Source organism: Rana temporaria, chromosome 10, assembly GCF_905171775.1.
Source record: "Rana temporaria chromosome 10, aRanTem1.1, whole genome shotgun sequence".
Taxonomy (NCBI): domain Eukaryota; kingdom Metazoa; phylum Chordata; class Amphibia; order Anura; family Ranidae; genus Rana; species Rana temporaria.
Genome location: NC_053498.1, coordinates 143,506,238 through 143,524,341, shown reverse-complemented (window position 1 = coordinate 143,524,341; position 18,104 = coordinate 143,506,238). Strand labels below are relative to the sequence as shown.

The 18,104-nt window shown below is 42.9% G+C and overlaps 1 protein-coding gene across 1 annotated transcript in view; it reads right to left on the bottom strand.

The window, feature by feature from the left end:
• Positions 1–11,874, bottom strand: part of ARHGEF16 (Rho guanine nucleotide exchange factor 16) — a 67,658-nt gene extending 55,784 nt beyond the window's left edge. The window contains exon 1 of the mRNA XM_040326693.1: positions 11,796–11,874. Within this exon, the coding sequence (XP_040182627.1) occupies positions 11,796–11,874 (79 nt within the window). The remainder of the gene's footprint in view (positions 1–11,795) is intronic.
• Positions 11,875–18,104: the final 6,230 nt, after the last annotated feature.

Sequence of the window (18,104 nt, the reverse complement as noted above, 5' to 3'; positions counted from 1 at the left end):
AAATAGATATTGGGGGAACTAACTGATCAATACTGGGGGGAAATAGCTGGTTGATACTGAGGAAATGGGTAAATGATCCTGGGGGAAACACTGATCGGTATTGTGGGGAATAGTCTCTAGATATAGAGGAAATAGGTGATCAATATGATGAGAAAATAGCCAATTAACATTGCGTTCACTGGACCAACCAATATGGGCATAATAGCCAATCAATACTGGGGGGGAATATTTGAGGAACTAGCCAACAGATATGGTGGGAAACAGCTGATCAATGTGGGGGGGGGAGGTGTAAGGGGAACAACCAATCAATATGGACGGAAACAGCTAATCAGAATGGGGAGAAACAGCTGATCAATATGAGGGGGGGGGGTAGCTAATCAATATGGTGATAAATAGTCATATTGGGGTAAATAGCTAATCAATATAGTGATAAATATTCATATTGGGGTAAATAGCTAATCAATATAGTGATAAATAGTCATATTGGGGTAAATAGCTAATCAATATAGTGATAAATAGTCAATATTGGGGTAAATAGCTAATCAATAGGGTGATAAATAGTCATATTGGGGTAAATAGCTAATCAATATGGTGATAAATAGTCATATTGGGGTAAATAGCTAATCAATATGGTGATAAATAGTCATATTGGGGTAAATAGCTAATCAATATAGTGATAAATAGTCAATAATGGGGTAAATAGCTAATCAATATAGTGATAAATAGTCATATTGGGGTAAAAAGCCACACATGACCTCTTTTTTTCCCACTCTTTTTTAAATAACCAAATCAAATAATAATAACAATAATAACCATCAAATTCAAAATGTAAAACTTTATTTAAACTGATAATTTTATTCAAGGACAGCGCACACAATACAAATGTAATAACCAAAACAATTTCCACCGTATTCAGTCAACACAACATTTCCTCCAATTACAAGCTGTCCCTAAAAATGAATACATAATTGATTGGCCTGGGAAATCTTATGATTGGATGGTAAGGTGTGTGTCTACCTGGAGCGAGCCGCCCCCCCCCCACCCCCCCCTACACTCGCAGTATTTTCTGGCTGGAGTTTTATGAAGTCCCTAGCATAGTCTGTGTTCGGCAGTGGCTGGCCCGGTGCCCAAAACAACAGTAATATAATACAATATGTATCCGCATCTGCCCCGGTAGAAACACTTCTGAACGGCCGCCCGCCAGCGTCCCACGTTCAGGCCTGGATTTTACCAGTGCTTGCTGGGAAAACACTACAATTGCGCAAGAAAAAAAAACTGTGCATGCTGGGAACTGGTCATTTTGTTCATCAATTTAAAGGGTAACTCCACATTCATGGGGAAAAAAAATAGCAAAAATAATATAACATATTTAATTTCTACATAAGATATATTGTCATCGAATATTATTAAAAATGGCATTTCCTTTTTAATCTGCAGCTCTGTAGTTTTCTTTGAATGGCAAACTGGATGTGTTCTGTACAGAGATGGTAGACAGAGCGCCCCCCCCCCCCCAGAATTGACATTTCCTGCTTGTGTGATTGGCTCATCACTGATTTTCCCAGAAGTCTGTACTAAGGTACAAGTCAGCAGTAGTGGCCCGTCCACACGGGGTGCACGGGCGCCGCTCCCCTAATCCCGGCATCTGGCTCCTAATCTACATGCGGGGCACCGGACGCATGGATGTCAATGGGGGTTTTAAAAAATTTTAAGCACATGATTACAGCCTGAGGCTCTAATTGGCTTCAAAAAAGGGTGGGCTCAGGGCACAGAGCACTGCGCCCCTGAGCCCAACCACTTGTGCGACAATAGCAAATTAATATTCGCTATTGTCTTTGTGATTCTCCTCCGGGCCAATCAGGAAGCAGTTCCTGAGACCTGATTGGCCAGGGGGTCTTAGGACCCACTTGCTGTTCGGCCTAGAGAAGAAGCAAAGAAGCAAAAGCCCCCGAGCGAGGAGCTGCAGCCCGGATTCATGTCTGTCTGATCTGCCTCCTCCCTAAGGTGAGGAGGCCTCTGATCGCCCGTTTGTCTCCCATCGGGGGGGGGGGGGCGGTGTCGTCGCATTCCCATCTGCCTCCCAAGGGGGGGGGGGGGGGTCGCCGCATTCCCATCCGTCTCGCACAGGTGAGGGGGTGGGATTAGCATTGGTTTGCCGTCCCCCCAAAATATTGAGCACCAGCCACCACTGCAAGTCAGATTTGCAAGTCCACCACTGCAAGTCCACCCCGTGCAAGTCCACCCCTGTGCAACAAAAATTATATTTTTGTTAAGAAACTCCCAAAGGGAAATCACGTCTGACTGGGTGCAGACCCTACCACTTTCCTCATTAGAACCCTGCAAGTTCAGCAGCTGTTTTTTTAATAATAAAACCACTCACATTCAGATTCACTCTTTACATAGACACAGAGAAACAAACAGAGATTTCTTCAGAATAACAAAAGGTAGGAATCTGCAAGATCACCCAGAGGGGGGGGGGGGGGTTAAATAAAAGTGGAGTAACTCAAAACAGTGTATGTAGAACTCCTGGAAGGTATAAAATGTCACTCACTTCCAGAGTGTTTCCACTCTCATCCAACAATCTCAACCAACAGTGAAAATAGCGGCACAATATCCTCTAGCATGCCACAGAATGAAAGGGACATAACAAATTGTGGAGAGAAGAGGGGAGGAAGAGGAAGGGGAGGGGAGGAAAGGAAGAGGAAGGGGAGGAGAGGAAGAGGAAGGGGAGGGGAGGAAAGGAAGAGAAAGGGGAGGAGAGGAAGAGGAAGGGGAGGGGAGGAGAGGAAGAGGAAGGGGAGGGGAGGAAAGGAAGAGAAAGGGGAGGAGAGGAAGAGGAAGGGGAGAGGAGAGGAGGAGAGGAAGAGGAAGGGGAGGGGAGGAGAGGAAGAGGAAGGGGAGGAGAGGAAGAGGAAGGGGAGGGGAGGAAAGGAAGGGGAGGAGAGGAAGAGGAAGGGGAGGAGAGGAAAAGGAAGGGGAAGGAAGGAGAGGAAGAGGAAGGGGAGGGGATTAATAGAGAAGAAGAAAAGAGAGAAAGCGGTAAAGAGGAGAGATAAGAAAAGATAGAGAGGAAGAGAAGGAAATAGGAGAGGAGAGGAGGAAGAAAAGAGGAGAGGAGATGGAGAAAACATGAGAGAGAGAGATTGAGCAGATAAAAAGATGAGCTAAAGAAGGGAGGAAGAGGAAGACAAGAGAATGTAATGGAAGGGAAGGGAGGGGAAGAGAAGAGAAGGGAGGAGGGAAGGAAGATGAAAGAGAGGGGAGGGGATTCATAGAGAAGAAGAAGAGAGAGAAAGAGGTAAAGAGGAGAGATAAAGAAAAAAGATAGAAAGAAGAGAGGAGAGGAAGAGAAGAGAAGAAAGGAGAGCAAGAAAACATGAGAGAGAGAGAGAGAGAGAGAGAGAGATTGAGCAGAAAAAAAGATGAGCTAAAGAAGGGAGGAAGAGTAATGCCCTGTACACATGATCGGAATTTCCGATGGGTTAAAATCCGATGAAATTTTCCATCGTAATTCCATTCAAGCGGTCTTGCATACACACTGTCAGACCAAATTCCCACCGTCCAACACTACGACGAGCTGAGAAAAAGTTCAATGCTTCCGAGCGAAGAGAAGAGAAGAGAAGGGACGGGAAAGGGAAGGGGAGGAAGAGAGGAGAGGAGGGGAGGAGAGGGGAGGAAGAGAGATTAAGCAGAGAAAAAGATGAGCTAAAGAAGGGATGAAGAGGAAGAGGAAGGGACGGGAAAGGGAAGGGGAGGAAGAGAAGAGAGGAGGGGAGTGGAGGATGAGGAAGGGGAGGGGATTAATAGACAAGAAGAAGCGAGAGAAAGAGGTAAAGAGGAGAGATAAGAAAAGATAGAAAGTAGAGAGGAGAGGAAGAAGTGGAGAGGAGCTGGAGAAAACATGAAAGAGAGAGATTGAGCAGAGAAAAAGATGAGCTAAAGAAGGGATGAAGAAGAAGAGGAAGTGGAGGAGAAGAGAAGGGACGGGAAAGGGAAGGGGAGGAAGAGAGGAGAGGAGGGGAGGAGAGGGGAGGAAGAGAGATTAAGCAGAGAAAAAGATGAGCTAAAGATGGGAGGAAGAGGAAGAGAAGGGACGGGAAAGGGAAGGGGAGGAAGAGAAGAGAGGAGGGGAGGACGAGGAAGGGGAGGGGATTAATAGACAAGAAGAAGTGTGAGAAAGAGGAGAGATAAAAAAAGATAGAAAGTAGAGAGGAGAGGAAGAAGTGGAGAGGAGCTGGAGAAAACATGAAAGAGAGAGATTGAGCAGAGAAAAAGATGAGCTAAATAAGGGATGAAGAGGAAGAGGAAGTGGAGGAGAAGAGAAGGGACGGGAAAGGGAAGGGGAGGAAGAGAGGAGAGGAGGGGAGGAGAGGGGAGGAAGAGAGATTAAGCAGAGAAAAAGATGAGCTAAAGAAGGGATGAAGAGGAAGAGGAAGAGAAGGGACGGGAAAGGGAAGGGGAGGAAGAGAAGAGAGGAGGGGAGGGGAGGACGAGGAAGGGGAGGGGATTAATAGACAAGAAGAAGCATGAGAAAGAGGTAAAGAGGAGAGATAAGAAAAGATAGAAAGTAGAGAGGAGAGGAAGAAGAGGAGAGCAGCTGGAAAAAAACATGAAAGAGAGAGATTGAGCAGAGAAAAAGATGAGCTAAATAAGGGATGAAGAGGAAGAGGAAGTGGAGGGGAAGAGGAGGGAAAAGGAAGGGGAGGAAGAGAAGAGAGGAGAGGAGCGGAGCAGAGGGGAGGAAGAGAGATTGAGAAGAGAAAAAGACAAGCTGTAGAAATAGCTTGACACATAAAATTAGAGACATAGAAGAGAAAATAAAGAGAAAGTGATATGAGATGGAGAATGGAGAGAAGGAAATAAAGGAGATGGAGGGAGAGAGAGAAAACAGGTAAATCCCCTCCATTGGGTTACTATTGTAGGGTACATCTTTGGTACATGGCCACGTGCTCTGCCTAAAAAAATCTAAGATTAGACGTTGTACAGAGCCCCCCCCCCCCATAAGGAGCAGGCATAGATCTTATACAGCTTATTTCATAAGCAGAAAATTAACAACTGCCTTGACAAAAAAGCCCTCCCAGAGTTCAAATGTTGGAAAAAAAAAATCAGTTCATTTAACCTTATATTCAAAAACGAAATAATATCTTTGTAAAAAGAAAAAAAAAGCTAGCATATAATTTCTAGGGGTTTAAAAGACTAACAGCGAAGTGGTAAAGGTGAAATTAAACAAATTCTTTAATTAAGGGATTTCTCCTCGTGGAATAGGAAGTGTAGACGTTGTGAGTATTCCTAAAAACGCATTTTCCGGAGTACGGGAGAACGCAGCAGGGAGGGTTTCCAAATAACTCAGCATTAAATACCAGTGTTACATTTCCACTAAGAGGCGAGGCAGAAGAAATGTATTTTACACAAGAGCCGATTAGAGAGCGGGACTCCAGAGAGCGAACCTACAGGACTGAAATATCAACCGAATGTGCATTAGAGACAGGTTGCTACGGAATGAACGGTCAGTGCCATATTTCCAGGACTGGCGTTGGCAGGGGCCCGGTATTGAACACGTGTGTGAGCTCAAGATGGCTTCTTGTCTATTAGGCAGTGGCAGAGAGAGCCTGGGATATGGTATAGGGACACTGGAGCAGGGTGTATTTGGGCCCAGGGGCTTGGGTTTTCATGCCAGTGGTGGGGGGCGCCATTCTGACCCATGTATGTGGAATCAAGATGATGGCAGCTTCCTGTCTAGCAGCCATGAATATGGTATGGGCACTTTGGATCAGGGTGTATTTAGGCCCAGCGTTTGGGTTTTCATGCCAGTGGTGGGGAGGTCAAGCTGACCCATATGTGGACTCAAAATGATGGCAGCTACCTGTCTAGCAGCCATTAATATGGTATGGGGACTCTGGGGCAAGGTGTATTTGGGCCCAGCGGTTGGGTTTTCATGCCAGTGGTGGGGGGGCACCATGCTGACCCATGTATGTGGGCTCAAGATGATGGCAGCTTCCTGTCTAGCAGCCATGAATATGGTACGGGGACTCTGGGGCAAGGTGGTTGTGTTTTCATGCCAGTTGTGGGGGGCACCATTCTGACCCACGTATGTGGGCTCAAGATGATGGCAGCTTCCTGTCTAGCAGCCATGAATATGGTACAGGGACTCTGGGGCAAAATGTATTTGTGCACGGTGGTTGGGTTTCATGCCAGTTGTGGGGGGCACCATGATGACCCACGTATGTGGACTCAAGATGATGGCAGCTTCCTGTCTAGCAGCCATGAATATGGTACGGGGACTCTGGGGCAAGGTGGTTGTGTTTTCACGCCAGTTGTGGGGGGCACCATTCTGACCCACGAATGTGGGCTCAAGATGATGGCAGCTTCCTGTCTAGCAGCCATGAATATAGTATGGGGACTCTGGGACAAGGTTTATTTGGGCCCAGTTGGGTTTTCATGCCAGTGGTGGGGGGCGCCATGCTGACCCACGTATGTGGACTCAAGATGATGGCAGCTTCCTTTCTAGCAGGCAGTGCCTTAGCAAGCCAGAAATATGGTTTGGGGACTCTGGGTCAAAGTGAATTTGGGCCCAGCAGTTGGGTTCTTATGGCAGTGACAAGAAGGTGCGGTGTTGACCATGTGTGGGCTTGAGATAGCACCGGCTTCCTATCTAGCAGCCAGGAAAATTGTACAGGGACTCTAGATCAGGGTGTATTTGGGCCATCGGTTGGGTTTTCATGGCAGTGTTGGGGGGCGCCATGCTGACCTATGTATATAAGCTTAAGATGACGGCAGCTTCCTGTCTATCAGGCAGAATCTGAGCAAGCCTGGAATATGGTATGGGGGTCTCTAGATCAGGGTGAATCTGGGCCCAGCAGTTAGGTTTACATGGCGGTGCTGGGGGGTGCAGTGCTGGTATGTGGGATCATGATGGTTCCAACATGACTGCACAACAGTGCACAAAGCAAGGTCCATAAAGACATGGATGAGCAAGTTTGGGGTGAAGGAACTTGACTTGCCTGCACATAGTCCTGACCTCAACCTGATAGAGCAACCCAATAGAAGACTGCAAGCCAACATCACCATTTGACCTCACAAATGCTCTTCTGGAAGAATGGTCGAACATTCACATAGACACCCTCCTAAACCTTGTGGACGGCCTTCCCAGAAGAGTTGGAGCTGTTATAGGTATCTCAGTACTTTTGGTAATATAGTGTATGTGTGTGTGTGTGCACTTACACATTTTATAATGATTTATATTAGCATGAAATACAATTATAACCCCAAGCAAATAGAAAAAAAAAATTATCTTTCCTGTGCCCTGAGCTCCTGGAACCAGTCCAACAAGTTCATTAGCTTATGAATAGGAGAAGCCTAGCTTTTAAAACCAATACAATGAACCTTGTGGACGGCCTTCCCAGAAGAGTTGAAGCTGTTATAGATGCAAAGGGCGGGGCCAACTCAATATTGAACCCTACGGACGAAAACTGGGATGCCATTAAAGTTCATGTGCATGCAAAGGCAGGCGTCCCAATACTTTTGGTAATATAGTGTATTTCTGTGTCTTTAGCTGCAGCGTACTGCACCCATGCAGCTGCCTGTAGGTTATAATGACCATAATAATGACCGTAATAATTATATTAGCTGAAATAAAATTATAACCCTATGCAAACAGAAAAACAATTATCTTTCCTGTGCCCTCAGCTCCTTGAACCAGTCCAACAAGTTCATTAGCATATTAACAGCAGAAGCCTAGCTTCTAAAACCAATGCAATGATCCTTGTGGACAGCCTTCCCAGAAGAGTTGAAGCTGTTATAGCTGCAAAGGGCGGGGGCCAACTCAATATTGAACCCTACGGACTAAGACTGGGATGCCATTAAAGTTCATGTGGGTGTAAAGGCAGGCATCCCAATACTTTTGGTTATTTAGTGTATCTCGGTGTCTTTAGCTGCAGTGTACTGCACCCATGAAGCTGCCTGTAGGTAATAATGACCATAATAATTATATTAGCTGAAATAAAATCTAATCCTATGCAAATAGAAAAAAATATCTTTCCTGTGCCCTTAGCTCCTTGAACCAGTCCAACAAGTTCATTAGCATATGAACAGCAGAAGCCTAGCTTCTAAAACCAATGCAATGATCCTTGTGGACAGCCTTCCCAGAAGAGTTGAAGCTGTTATAGCTGCAAAGGGCGGGGCCAACTCAATATTGAACCCTACGGACGAAGACTGGGATGCCATTAAAGTTCATGTGCGTGTAAAGGCAGGGGTCCCAATACTTTTGGTTATTTAGTGTATCTCGGTGTCTTTAGCTGCAGCGTACTGCGCCCATGCAGCTGCCTGTAGGTGTGGCGGTGTGCGCTCTACCCGTGTTCAGTTTCCACCTTCCCGCTAATGCTGAATCCGTTTGTCATTCAGCACACTGCAGATCCCCCCCAGGGCTTCAAAACAGGGCTGCTGACGTTTATTAACGGAGCAGATTAATAGCGCTGGGAAAAGACATTTTCACAAACATGATGAATATTAATAATAATCAATAACAAGTTATATATCCTAAACTGGGGCTGCAGACATTACCCCCGGGGGGTGGGGGGGGGCAGAGAAAAAAGCTGCAAGTGATGAAACGGGAAGAAAAGCAATACAGCCAAGACAGGAAAAAAAGAGAATAAGAAAGAGCTGAGTGCAGAGACAACAATTCATCATGTATGGATATAGGAGTCGGGCGCGCACGCGCATGCACACGCGTTAATTTATTTTCAAAAGTCATTTCTGTATTCTTTTAACCACTTCAGTTTCGGAAAATTCCCCTCCCCCCTTCATGACCGGGCCTTTTTTTGCGATACGGCACTGCGTTACTTTAACTGACAATTGCGCGGTCGCACAACGCTTTACACAAATAAAATTAACTTCCTTTTTTCCCTTTGTTTTTTTGATCACCTCAGCATTTTTTTTTTTTTTATCTGCGCAAAAAATAAAAAAAGACCCAACAATTTTGAAAATAAATAAATATTTTTTTTACTTTCTGCTTTAATAAATAGCCAATATTTTTTTTTTTTTAAATCAAATTTCTTCATCAATTTAGACCAATGTGTAATCTGCTACATACTTTTTGGTTAAAAAAAAAAAATCCCAGTAAGAGTATATTGATTGGTTTGCGCAAAAGTTATAGCGTCTACAAACTATAAGGCCGCGTAACACGCGGTCAGAATTTCCGACAACAAATGTCGGATGTGAGCTTGTTGTTGTAAATTCCGACCGTGTGTAGCCTCCATCGGACATTTGCTGTCGGAATTTCCGGCAACAAATGATTGAGAGCAGGTTCTCAAATTTTCAACACAAAAAACAACAGCTACCCTAATGTAATAAGTATAATAGTAATAATAATAAAAAATACTATTAGTAAAATAATAAAATACCAAAAAATAATCCTAAAAAAATGATATTATTATTAATAAAAATAAAGTATAAGAACAACAACTAATAAAATAGTTGTAAATAAAAATTACAAAAAAATAATAACAATAATAAAGTATAAGAACAACAACTAAATAGTTGTAAAAAAAATTACAGTAACAACACAAAAAACAACAGCTACCCTAATGTAATAAGTATAATAGTAATAATAATAATAAAAAAATACTATTAGTAAAATAATAAAATACAAAAAAAATAATCCTAAAAAAAATATATTATTATTAATAAAAATAAAGTATAAGAACAACAACTAATAAAATAGTTGTAAAAAGATTACAATAACAACTCAAAAAAAACAACAGCTACCCTAATGTAAGAAGTATAATAATAATAATAATAATAATAATAATAATAATAAATACTATTAGTAAAATTAATAAAATACAAAAAAAAATTATCCTAAAAAAATAATATTATTAATAATAATAATAGTAAAGCATAAGGACAACAACTAATAAAATAGTTGTAAAAAAAATACAAAAAATATTAATCCTAAAAATAATAATAATAAAGCATAAGAACAACAACTAATAAAATAGTTGTAAAAAAAAAATACAGTAACAACACAAAAAAACAACAGCTACACTAATATAAGAAGTATAATAATAATAATAATAAATACTATTAGTAAACTAATAAAATACAAAAAAATAATAATCCTAAAAAAAATTATATTATTATTAATAATGATAAAGTCTAAGATCAACAACTAATAAAATAGTTGTAAAAAAATTACAAAAAAATACACAAAAATATTAATCCTAATAATATTAATAATAATGGATAAGAACAAAAACTAAATAGTTGTAAAAAAAATTACAGTAACAACACAAAAAAACAACAGCTACCCTAATGTAAAAAGTATAATAATAACAATAATAATAATAATAATAATAATAATAATAATAATAAAAAAAAAATACTATTAGGACAACAACTAATAAAATAGTTGTAAAAAAAATACAAAAAATATTAATCCTAAAAATAATAATAATAAAGCATAAGAACAACAACTAATAAAATAGTTGTAAAAAAAAAATACAGTAACAACACAAAAAAACAACAGCTACACTAATATAAGAAGTATAATAATAATAATAATAAATACTATTAGTAAACTAATAAAATACAAAAAAATAATAATCCTAAAAAAAATTATATTATTATTAATAATGATAAAGTCTAAGATCAACAACTAATAAAATAGTTGTAAAAAAATTACAAAAAAATACACAAAAATATTAATCCTAATAATATTAATAATAATGGATAAGAACAAAAACTAAATAGTTGTAAAAAAAATTACAGTAACAACACAAAAAAACAACAGCTACCCTAATGTAAAAAGTATAATAATAACAATAATAATAATAATAATAATAATAATAATAATAATAAAAAAAAAAATACTATTAGTAAAATAATAAAATCCTAAAAAAATCCTAAAAAAATAATAATAATAATAATAAAGTATAAGAACAACAACTAGTTAAAGTAGTAGTAAAAAAATGTAGTAACAACACACAAAAACAGCAGCTATTACTAATATTAGAAGTAGCATAAGAATAAAAAAAAATCAAATAATGAACACTACTACTACTACTACTACAATACACAATAATAAAAGGGGATTTTTACAACTAAGGAAAATTAAATGTGTCAGAGCTGGAGACCCCCCCCCCCCCCATAAACTGGCCTACATCCCGCTAGCCTTGGCAGCCGCCGCTAATACTCTCTTTTTAAAGTGTGATATGAAGACCTGCAACTGCCACCTGGCTCTATTTAAAGTATATGTTGTATACTGAATGGCATTATTTATATATAAAATCCACTGGGGACTCCCCCCCCCCCTTCCTCCCCACCATCACCACCACCATTTATATTTCAGAACCATGTCCTCCCCCTCCTCTTATTTCCTTGCACACAGCCTGGGGCCAGGCTGGTGAAATGACTGGGGATGCCACTGTAATTTTTATCAAGCCTTGTTCCCGATAAAAAGCCTCTTTGTTTGCCGGAGATGGGATTGGGTCTGTTTCTTCCTCTCCCCTATGCTGTAGTTAATGTAGCACTTCCACTCGCCCTGGAGGAAGGAAAGGTAATCCAGGGAGGCCGCCGTCTTCTGGACACAGCGGCTAGTCAGAAGCCCACCAGAGCCAGCTCTGGGGAGAGGAGAGGAGGGAGGGGGGGGACTATAAATGTTGACTTAGCGCTACTTCCCCCCTTTACATCGCCATTTCATTTGTGTCAATAAACACACTACAAATAAATAAACCGATCTGCACAGAGGGAGAGATCGCTTTATTTGTTTCCTTCATTTATAGCGGTGATGAATCCTGCAGTACTTTTCAGCGCACATAGAACATTCATGCCAGGTCCCGGCTTCAACATGGCCTTGTAATCCAACGGGCCAACTTTGGTCATGTAGACATACCAGCACCCAATCTAGAGGAAGCTCATTAATCTACAGGAAATCCAATTACCATGGAGGTGACATATCCTCCAGGACTTTCCAGCGCGCATAGAACATTCATGCCAGGTCCCGGCTTCAACGTGGCCTTGTACTCCAACGGGCCAACTTTGGTCATGTAGACATACCAGCACCCAATCTAGAGGAAGCTCATTAATCCAAGGGAAATACAATTACCATGGAGGTGACAAATCCTCCAGGACTTTCCAGCGCGCATAGAACATTCATGGCAGGTCCCGGCTTCAACGTGGCCTTGTAATCCAACGGGCCAACTTTGGTCATGTAGACATACCAGCACCTAATCTAGAGGAAGCTCATTAATCTACAGGAAATACAATTACCAAGGAGGTCACAAATCCTCCAGGACTTTCCAGCATTCATAGAACATTCATGTCAGGTCCCGGCTTCGACATGGCCTTGTAATCTAACTGGCCAACATTGGTCTTAGGCCTCGCACACACGATAGTTTAACCAAAGGACAACGGTCTGAAGGACCGTTTTCATCGGTCAAAACCGATCGTGTGTGGGCCCCATAGGGTATTTAACCATAGGTTAAAAAAAAGACAACTTGCTTTAAAATTAACCTATGGATTGGTAACCAATAGGTCAAAACCGATCGTTAGTAGGCACGACCATCGGTTAAAAACCCATGCATGCTCAGAATCAAGTCGACGCATGCTTGGAAACATTAAACTTCGTTTTTTTAAGCACGTCGTTGTATTTTACGTCACCGCGTTCTGACACGATCGGTTATTTAACCTATGGTGTGTAGGCGTGACGGACCATCAGTCAGCTTCATCGGTTAACCTATGACAACGGCCCTTCAGACCGTTGTCCTCTGGTTAACCTATCATGTGTACGAGGCTATATAGACAACATCCCAGGACCTAATCTAGAGGAAGCTCATTAATCTATGGAAAATACACAATTACCATAGAGGTGACAAATCCTGCAGTATTTTCCAGCATGCATAGAACATTTACGGCAGGTCCCGGGTTCTATATGGCCTTGTAATCCAACGGGCCAACTTTGGTCATGTAGACATACCAGCACCCAATCTAGAGGAAGCTCATTAATCCAAGGGAAATACAATTACCATGGAGGTGACAAATCCTCCAGGACTTTCCAGCGCGCATAGAACATTCATAGCAGGTCCCGGCTTCAACGTGGCCTTGTAATCCAACGGGCCAACTTTGGTCATGTAGACATACCAGCACCTAATCTAGAGGAAGCTCATTAATCTACAGGAAATACAATTACCATGGAGGTGACAAATCCTCCAGGACTTTCCAGCATTCATAGAACATTCATGGCAGGTCCCGGCTTCGACATGGCCTTGTAATCTAACTGGCCAACGTTGGTCTTAGGCCTCGTACACACGATAGTTTAACCAGAGGACAACGGTCTGAAGGACCGTTTTCATCGGTCAAAACCGATCGTGTGTGGGCCCCATAGGGTATTTAACCATAGGTTAAAAAAAAGCCAACTTGCTTTAAAATTTAACCGATGGATTCCTAACCGATAGGTCAAAACCGATCGTTAGAAGGCACGGCCATCGGTTAAAAACCTATGCATGCTCAGAATCGAAGCGACGCATGCTTGGAAACATTAAACTTCGTTTTTTTCAGCACGTCGTTGTATTTTACGTCACCGCGTTCTGACACGATCAGTTATTTAACCTATGGTGTGTAGGCGTGACGGACCATCAGTCAGCTTCATCGGTCCAATGACAACGGTCTGAAGGACCGTTGTCCTCTGGTTAACCTATCATGTGTACGAGACTATATAGACATCCCAGCACCTAATCTAGAGGAAGCTCATTAATCTATGGAAAATACACAATTACCATAGAGGTGACAAATCCTGCAGTATTTTCCAGCATGCATAGAACATTTACGGCAGGTCCCTGGTTCTATATGGCCTTATAATCCAACGGGCCAACTTTGGTCATATAGACATACCAGCATCCAATCTAGAGGAGGCTCATTAATCTACGGGAAATACAATTACCATAGAGGTGACAAATCTTGCAGTACTTTCCAGCATGCATAGAACATTTACGGCAGGTCCCGGCTTCGACATGGCCTTGTAATCCAACTGGCCAACTTTGGTCATGTAGACATACCAGCACCCAATCTAGAGGAAGCCCATTAACCTATAGGAAATACAAATACCATAGAGGTGACAAATCCTCCAGTACTTTCCAGCATTCATAGAAAATTCATGTCAGGTCCTGGCTTTGACATGGCCTTGTACTCCAACGGGCCAACTTTGGTCATGTAGACATATAAGCACCCAATCTAGAGGAAGCTCATTAATCTACGGGAATACAATTGCCATAGAGGTGACAAATCCTACAGTACTTTCCAACATAGAACATTTACGACAGGTCCCGGCTTCGACATGGCCTTGTAATCCAACTGGCCAACGTTGGTCATGTAGACATACCAGCACCTAATCTAGAGGAAGCACCTACGAGAGATACAATCACCATGAGGGGGATACTTTGTGACAACATGACCTACTTCTTTTAAGCGAAGAACCTTAACCACTGAGCCACCATCATGTTTACAGGATGCATCCTGAAATGAGAATACATGCTGGCTTCCAGCTCCTGAGTGTGCATGACAGCAATAACAAATAATACTGTAGATCAGCATTTATCCACTTTTTTTTTAAAAGTCGCAGGAACCTTTTACAGATATGCAAAATCTTGAGGCACGCCAGTCTTAAATGTAAAAACATAAATGTTACTTATTAATGGGAAATCTGAGCCTGGGAGGATGCACACAAATGCCATGATTAAATCAGCTTCACATAAGAAGCCCCCCTGCACATTAGAGGTCCTTCACTCCATCATATCAGAAGTCCCCTCATCACATCAGAGGTCCCCTATCACATCAGAGGTACCCCAATCACATAATAGGCCCCTCCATCACATCAGAGCCCCCCCCCTCATCATTTCCGAGGCCTTCCCTCACATCAGACGTCCCTCATTATTTCAGAGGCCCCCCATCACATAAGACTTCCCTCATTATGTCAGAGGCCCCCCATCACATCAGACATCCCTCATTATGTCAGAGGCCCCCTATCACATCAGACGTCCCTCATTATGTCAGAGGCCCCTCATTACATCAGAGGCTCTCCCATCACATCAGAGGACCCTCATCACATCAGCGGTCCTTCATCACATTAGAGGTCTCTCCATTACATCAAAGGCCCCCCATCATGTCAGAGGTCGCCATCACATCAGAGGTCCCCCCGTCACATCAGAAGCCCCCATCACATCGAAGATACCCCAATCACATCAGAGGTTCCCCCATCACATCAGAGCCCCCCATCACATCAGAGGCCCCCATCACATCAGAGGTTCCCCATCACATTAGAGGCCCCCATCACATCAGAGGTACACCCATCACACCAGAGCTTCCCCCATTATTTTAGTAATCCCCGCATTATATCAGGGCCCCCCTTCACATCAGAGGCCCTATCACATCAGAGGTGCCCCATCATGTCAGAGGCCTCTGATCACATCAGAACCCCATCCCAGTCACATTAGAGAGTCTCCTGTCACATCAGAGGCCCCCATCACATCAGAGATACCCCTACCACATCAGAGGTTCCCCCCATCATATCAGAGGCCCCCATCACATCAGAAATACCCCCGTCACATCAGAGGCCCCCATCACATCAGAGATACCCCCGTCACATCAGAGGTTCCCCCATCACATCCGAGGCCCCCATCACATTAGACATACTCCCATCACATCAGAGGTGCCCCATCATGTCAGAAACCTCTGATCACATCAGAACCCCCCTCCCAGGTCCACTTATCAAATCGGAGTTCCCCTATAATTTTAGAGGCCCTCATCACACCAGGGGTCCCTCTTCACATCAGAGTCCTCCATTCACATCAGAGGCCCCCCATCATATCAGAGGTCCCACATTATGTCAGGGCTCCTCCCATCATATCAGAGGTCCCACATTATGTCAGGGCTCCTCACATCACACCAGAGTCCCCCATACATCAGGCCACTGATACATAAGAGCCCTCCATCACATCAAAATTGTCCCTATACATCAGATGCCCCCTATACATGAGTCCCTCCTTCACATCAGCGTCCTCCCATAACATCAAAGGCTCACCCTTCAGAACAGAGTCCCCCATCAAAACACACATTTAACCCTTGTAGTGTCGGGGGAACCTCACTCCAAGTGTAACTTTTGATTTCACCTGAAGTTGAGCTTTAAGTAGCCTATAGGGCCAACCTTACTTATTGCCAGCAAGCAGGATCCAGGTCAGATATTAATAGGCCAACAAATAATTAATGGCCGGGTTTTGCCATCCTCACTGACTGGACCTTCTCTAAATATTTTCCCACATAAATGAAAGGATTAGACACAACAGCCAACAATGACAAAACACACATTAATAAGACAATGGGCGCTAACTATACATTCTCCTCCGACCTGACACGGGGCACATGACGCGGGATGTGTACACCGGAGATTACCTACTAAACCAGGCCAATGGCCATGAAAGTCATATTGATGGAACGTGATATGTACAGGTATGTCGGGATTAGCTGCAGGCAAGAGACTAAGCCTCCTCATATACTTAGCAGCTCCTATACAATGTGCCGCTAATGAATCCTCTTTGGCATAGGCAGTGTCGGGGTATGTACACACTACAACAAAACAATGTAGCTCCAGGGCTGGTATAGAATATACCACATGGTCCCGAAACGAAGATGTCCATGTATCATGAACCGGGGGTGGTCAACTTCCTTGACATAGAAGGCCTCAACTTCTGACCAAGATATCACTAAATAGCTGCATATAATAGTGAAGGCAATGCTACAGAAAGCTGCTGGAAACCTCAGGGATGTTACAAGAGATGATCAGAGACTGCGGACATGATACCAGAGATGGTCAGAAACTGCGGACATGATACCAGAGATGGTCAGAAACTGCGGACATGATACCAGAGATGGTCAGAGACTGAACACACGATACAGGAGATGGTCAGAGACTGCGGACATGATACAAGAGATGGTCAGAGACTGCGGACATGATACAAGAGATGGTCAGAAGTTGCCAACATGATACCAGAGATGGTCAGAGACTGCGGACATGATACAAGAGATGGTCAGAAGTTGCGAACATGATACCAGAGATGGTCAGAGACTGAGCACATGATACAAGAGATGGTCAGAGACTGTGGACAAGATACAATAGATAGTCAGAGACTACAGTGATGATAAAAGGGATGGTCAGAGAGTACAGACATGGTACAAGAGATGGTCAGAGACTGAGCACATGGTACAAGAGATGGTCAGAGACTGCAGATATAATACAAGAGATGGTCAGACTGCAGGCATGATACAAGAGATGGTCAGAGATTGCAGAGATGATAAAAAGGAAGGTCCGAGACTGCAGACATGGTATAAGAGATGGTCAGAGACTGAGCACATAATGTAGGAGATGGTCAGAGACTGCAGACATGATACAGGAGACCCTTATTTTGGTAACAATTGGGCTCCCAAAGGGAATGGGTTGCCATTGCACTACAGAACACCTAAAGCCAGACCTGACTTTTTTTTTGGTAACAAATGGCCTGCTAATAGGAATGGGCTGCCAATAGGAATGGGCTGCAAACACACTTCAGCACACCTAAAACAAGACCTGACCTTTTTTGGTGACAAATGGTCTGCCAATAGGCAACTCAACCAGACCTGGCCCTTGTTATGGTTAACAAATGGGCCACCAATTAAAATGGGATCTCAATGTACCTCACCACTGTTTAGCACTCCTAAAACCGGACTTGACACTTTTTTTCAGGCGAACAAATTGGGCTGCCAATTGGAATGGGTTGTTATTGAACCTCATCGTACCTAAAACCAGAACTGACCCCTTTTTTTGGTAACAATTGGGCTCCCAAAGGGAATGGGTTTCCTTTGCAGTATAGAACACCTAAAGCCAGACCTGACCTTTTTTTGGTAACAAATGGTCTGCTAATAGGAATGGGCTGCCATTAGGAATGGGCTGCCAATAGGAATGGGCTGCCAAATGAAAATAGTTGCTATGGCACTTCAGCACACCTAAAGCCAGACCTGACCTTTTTTGGTAATAAATGGTCTGCCAATAGGAATGGGCTGCCAATAGGAATGGGCTGCCAACACAC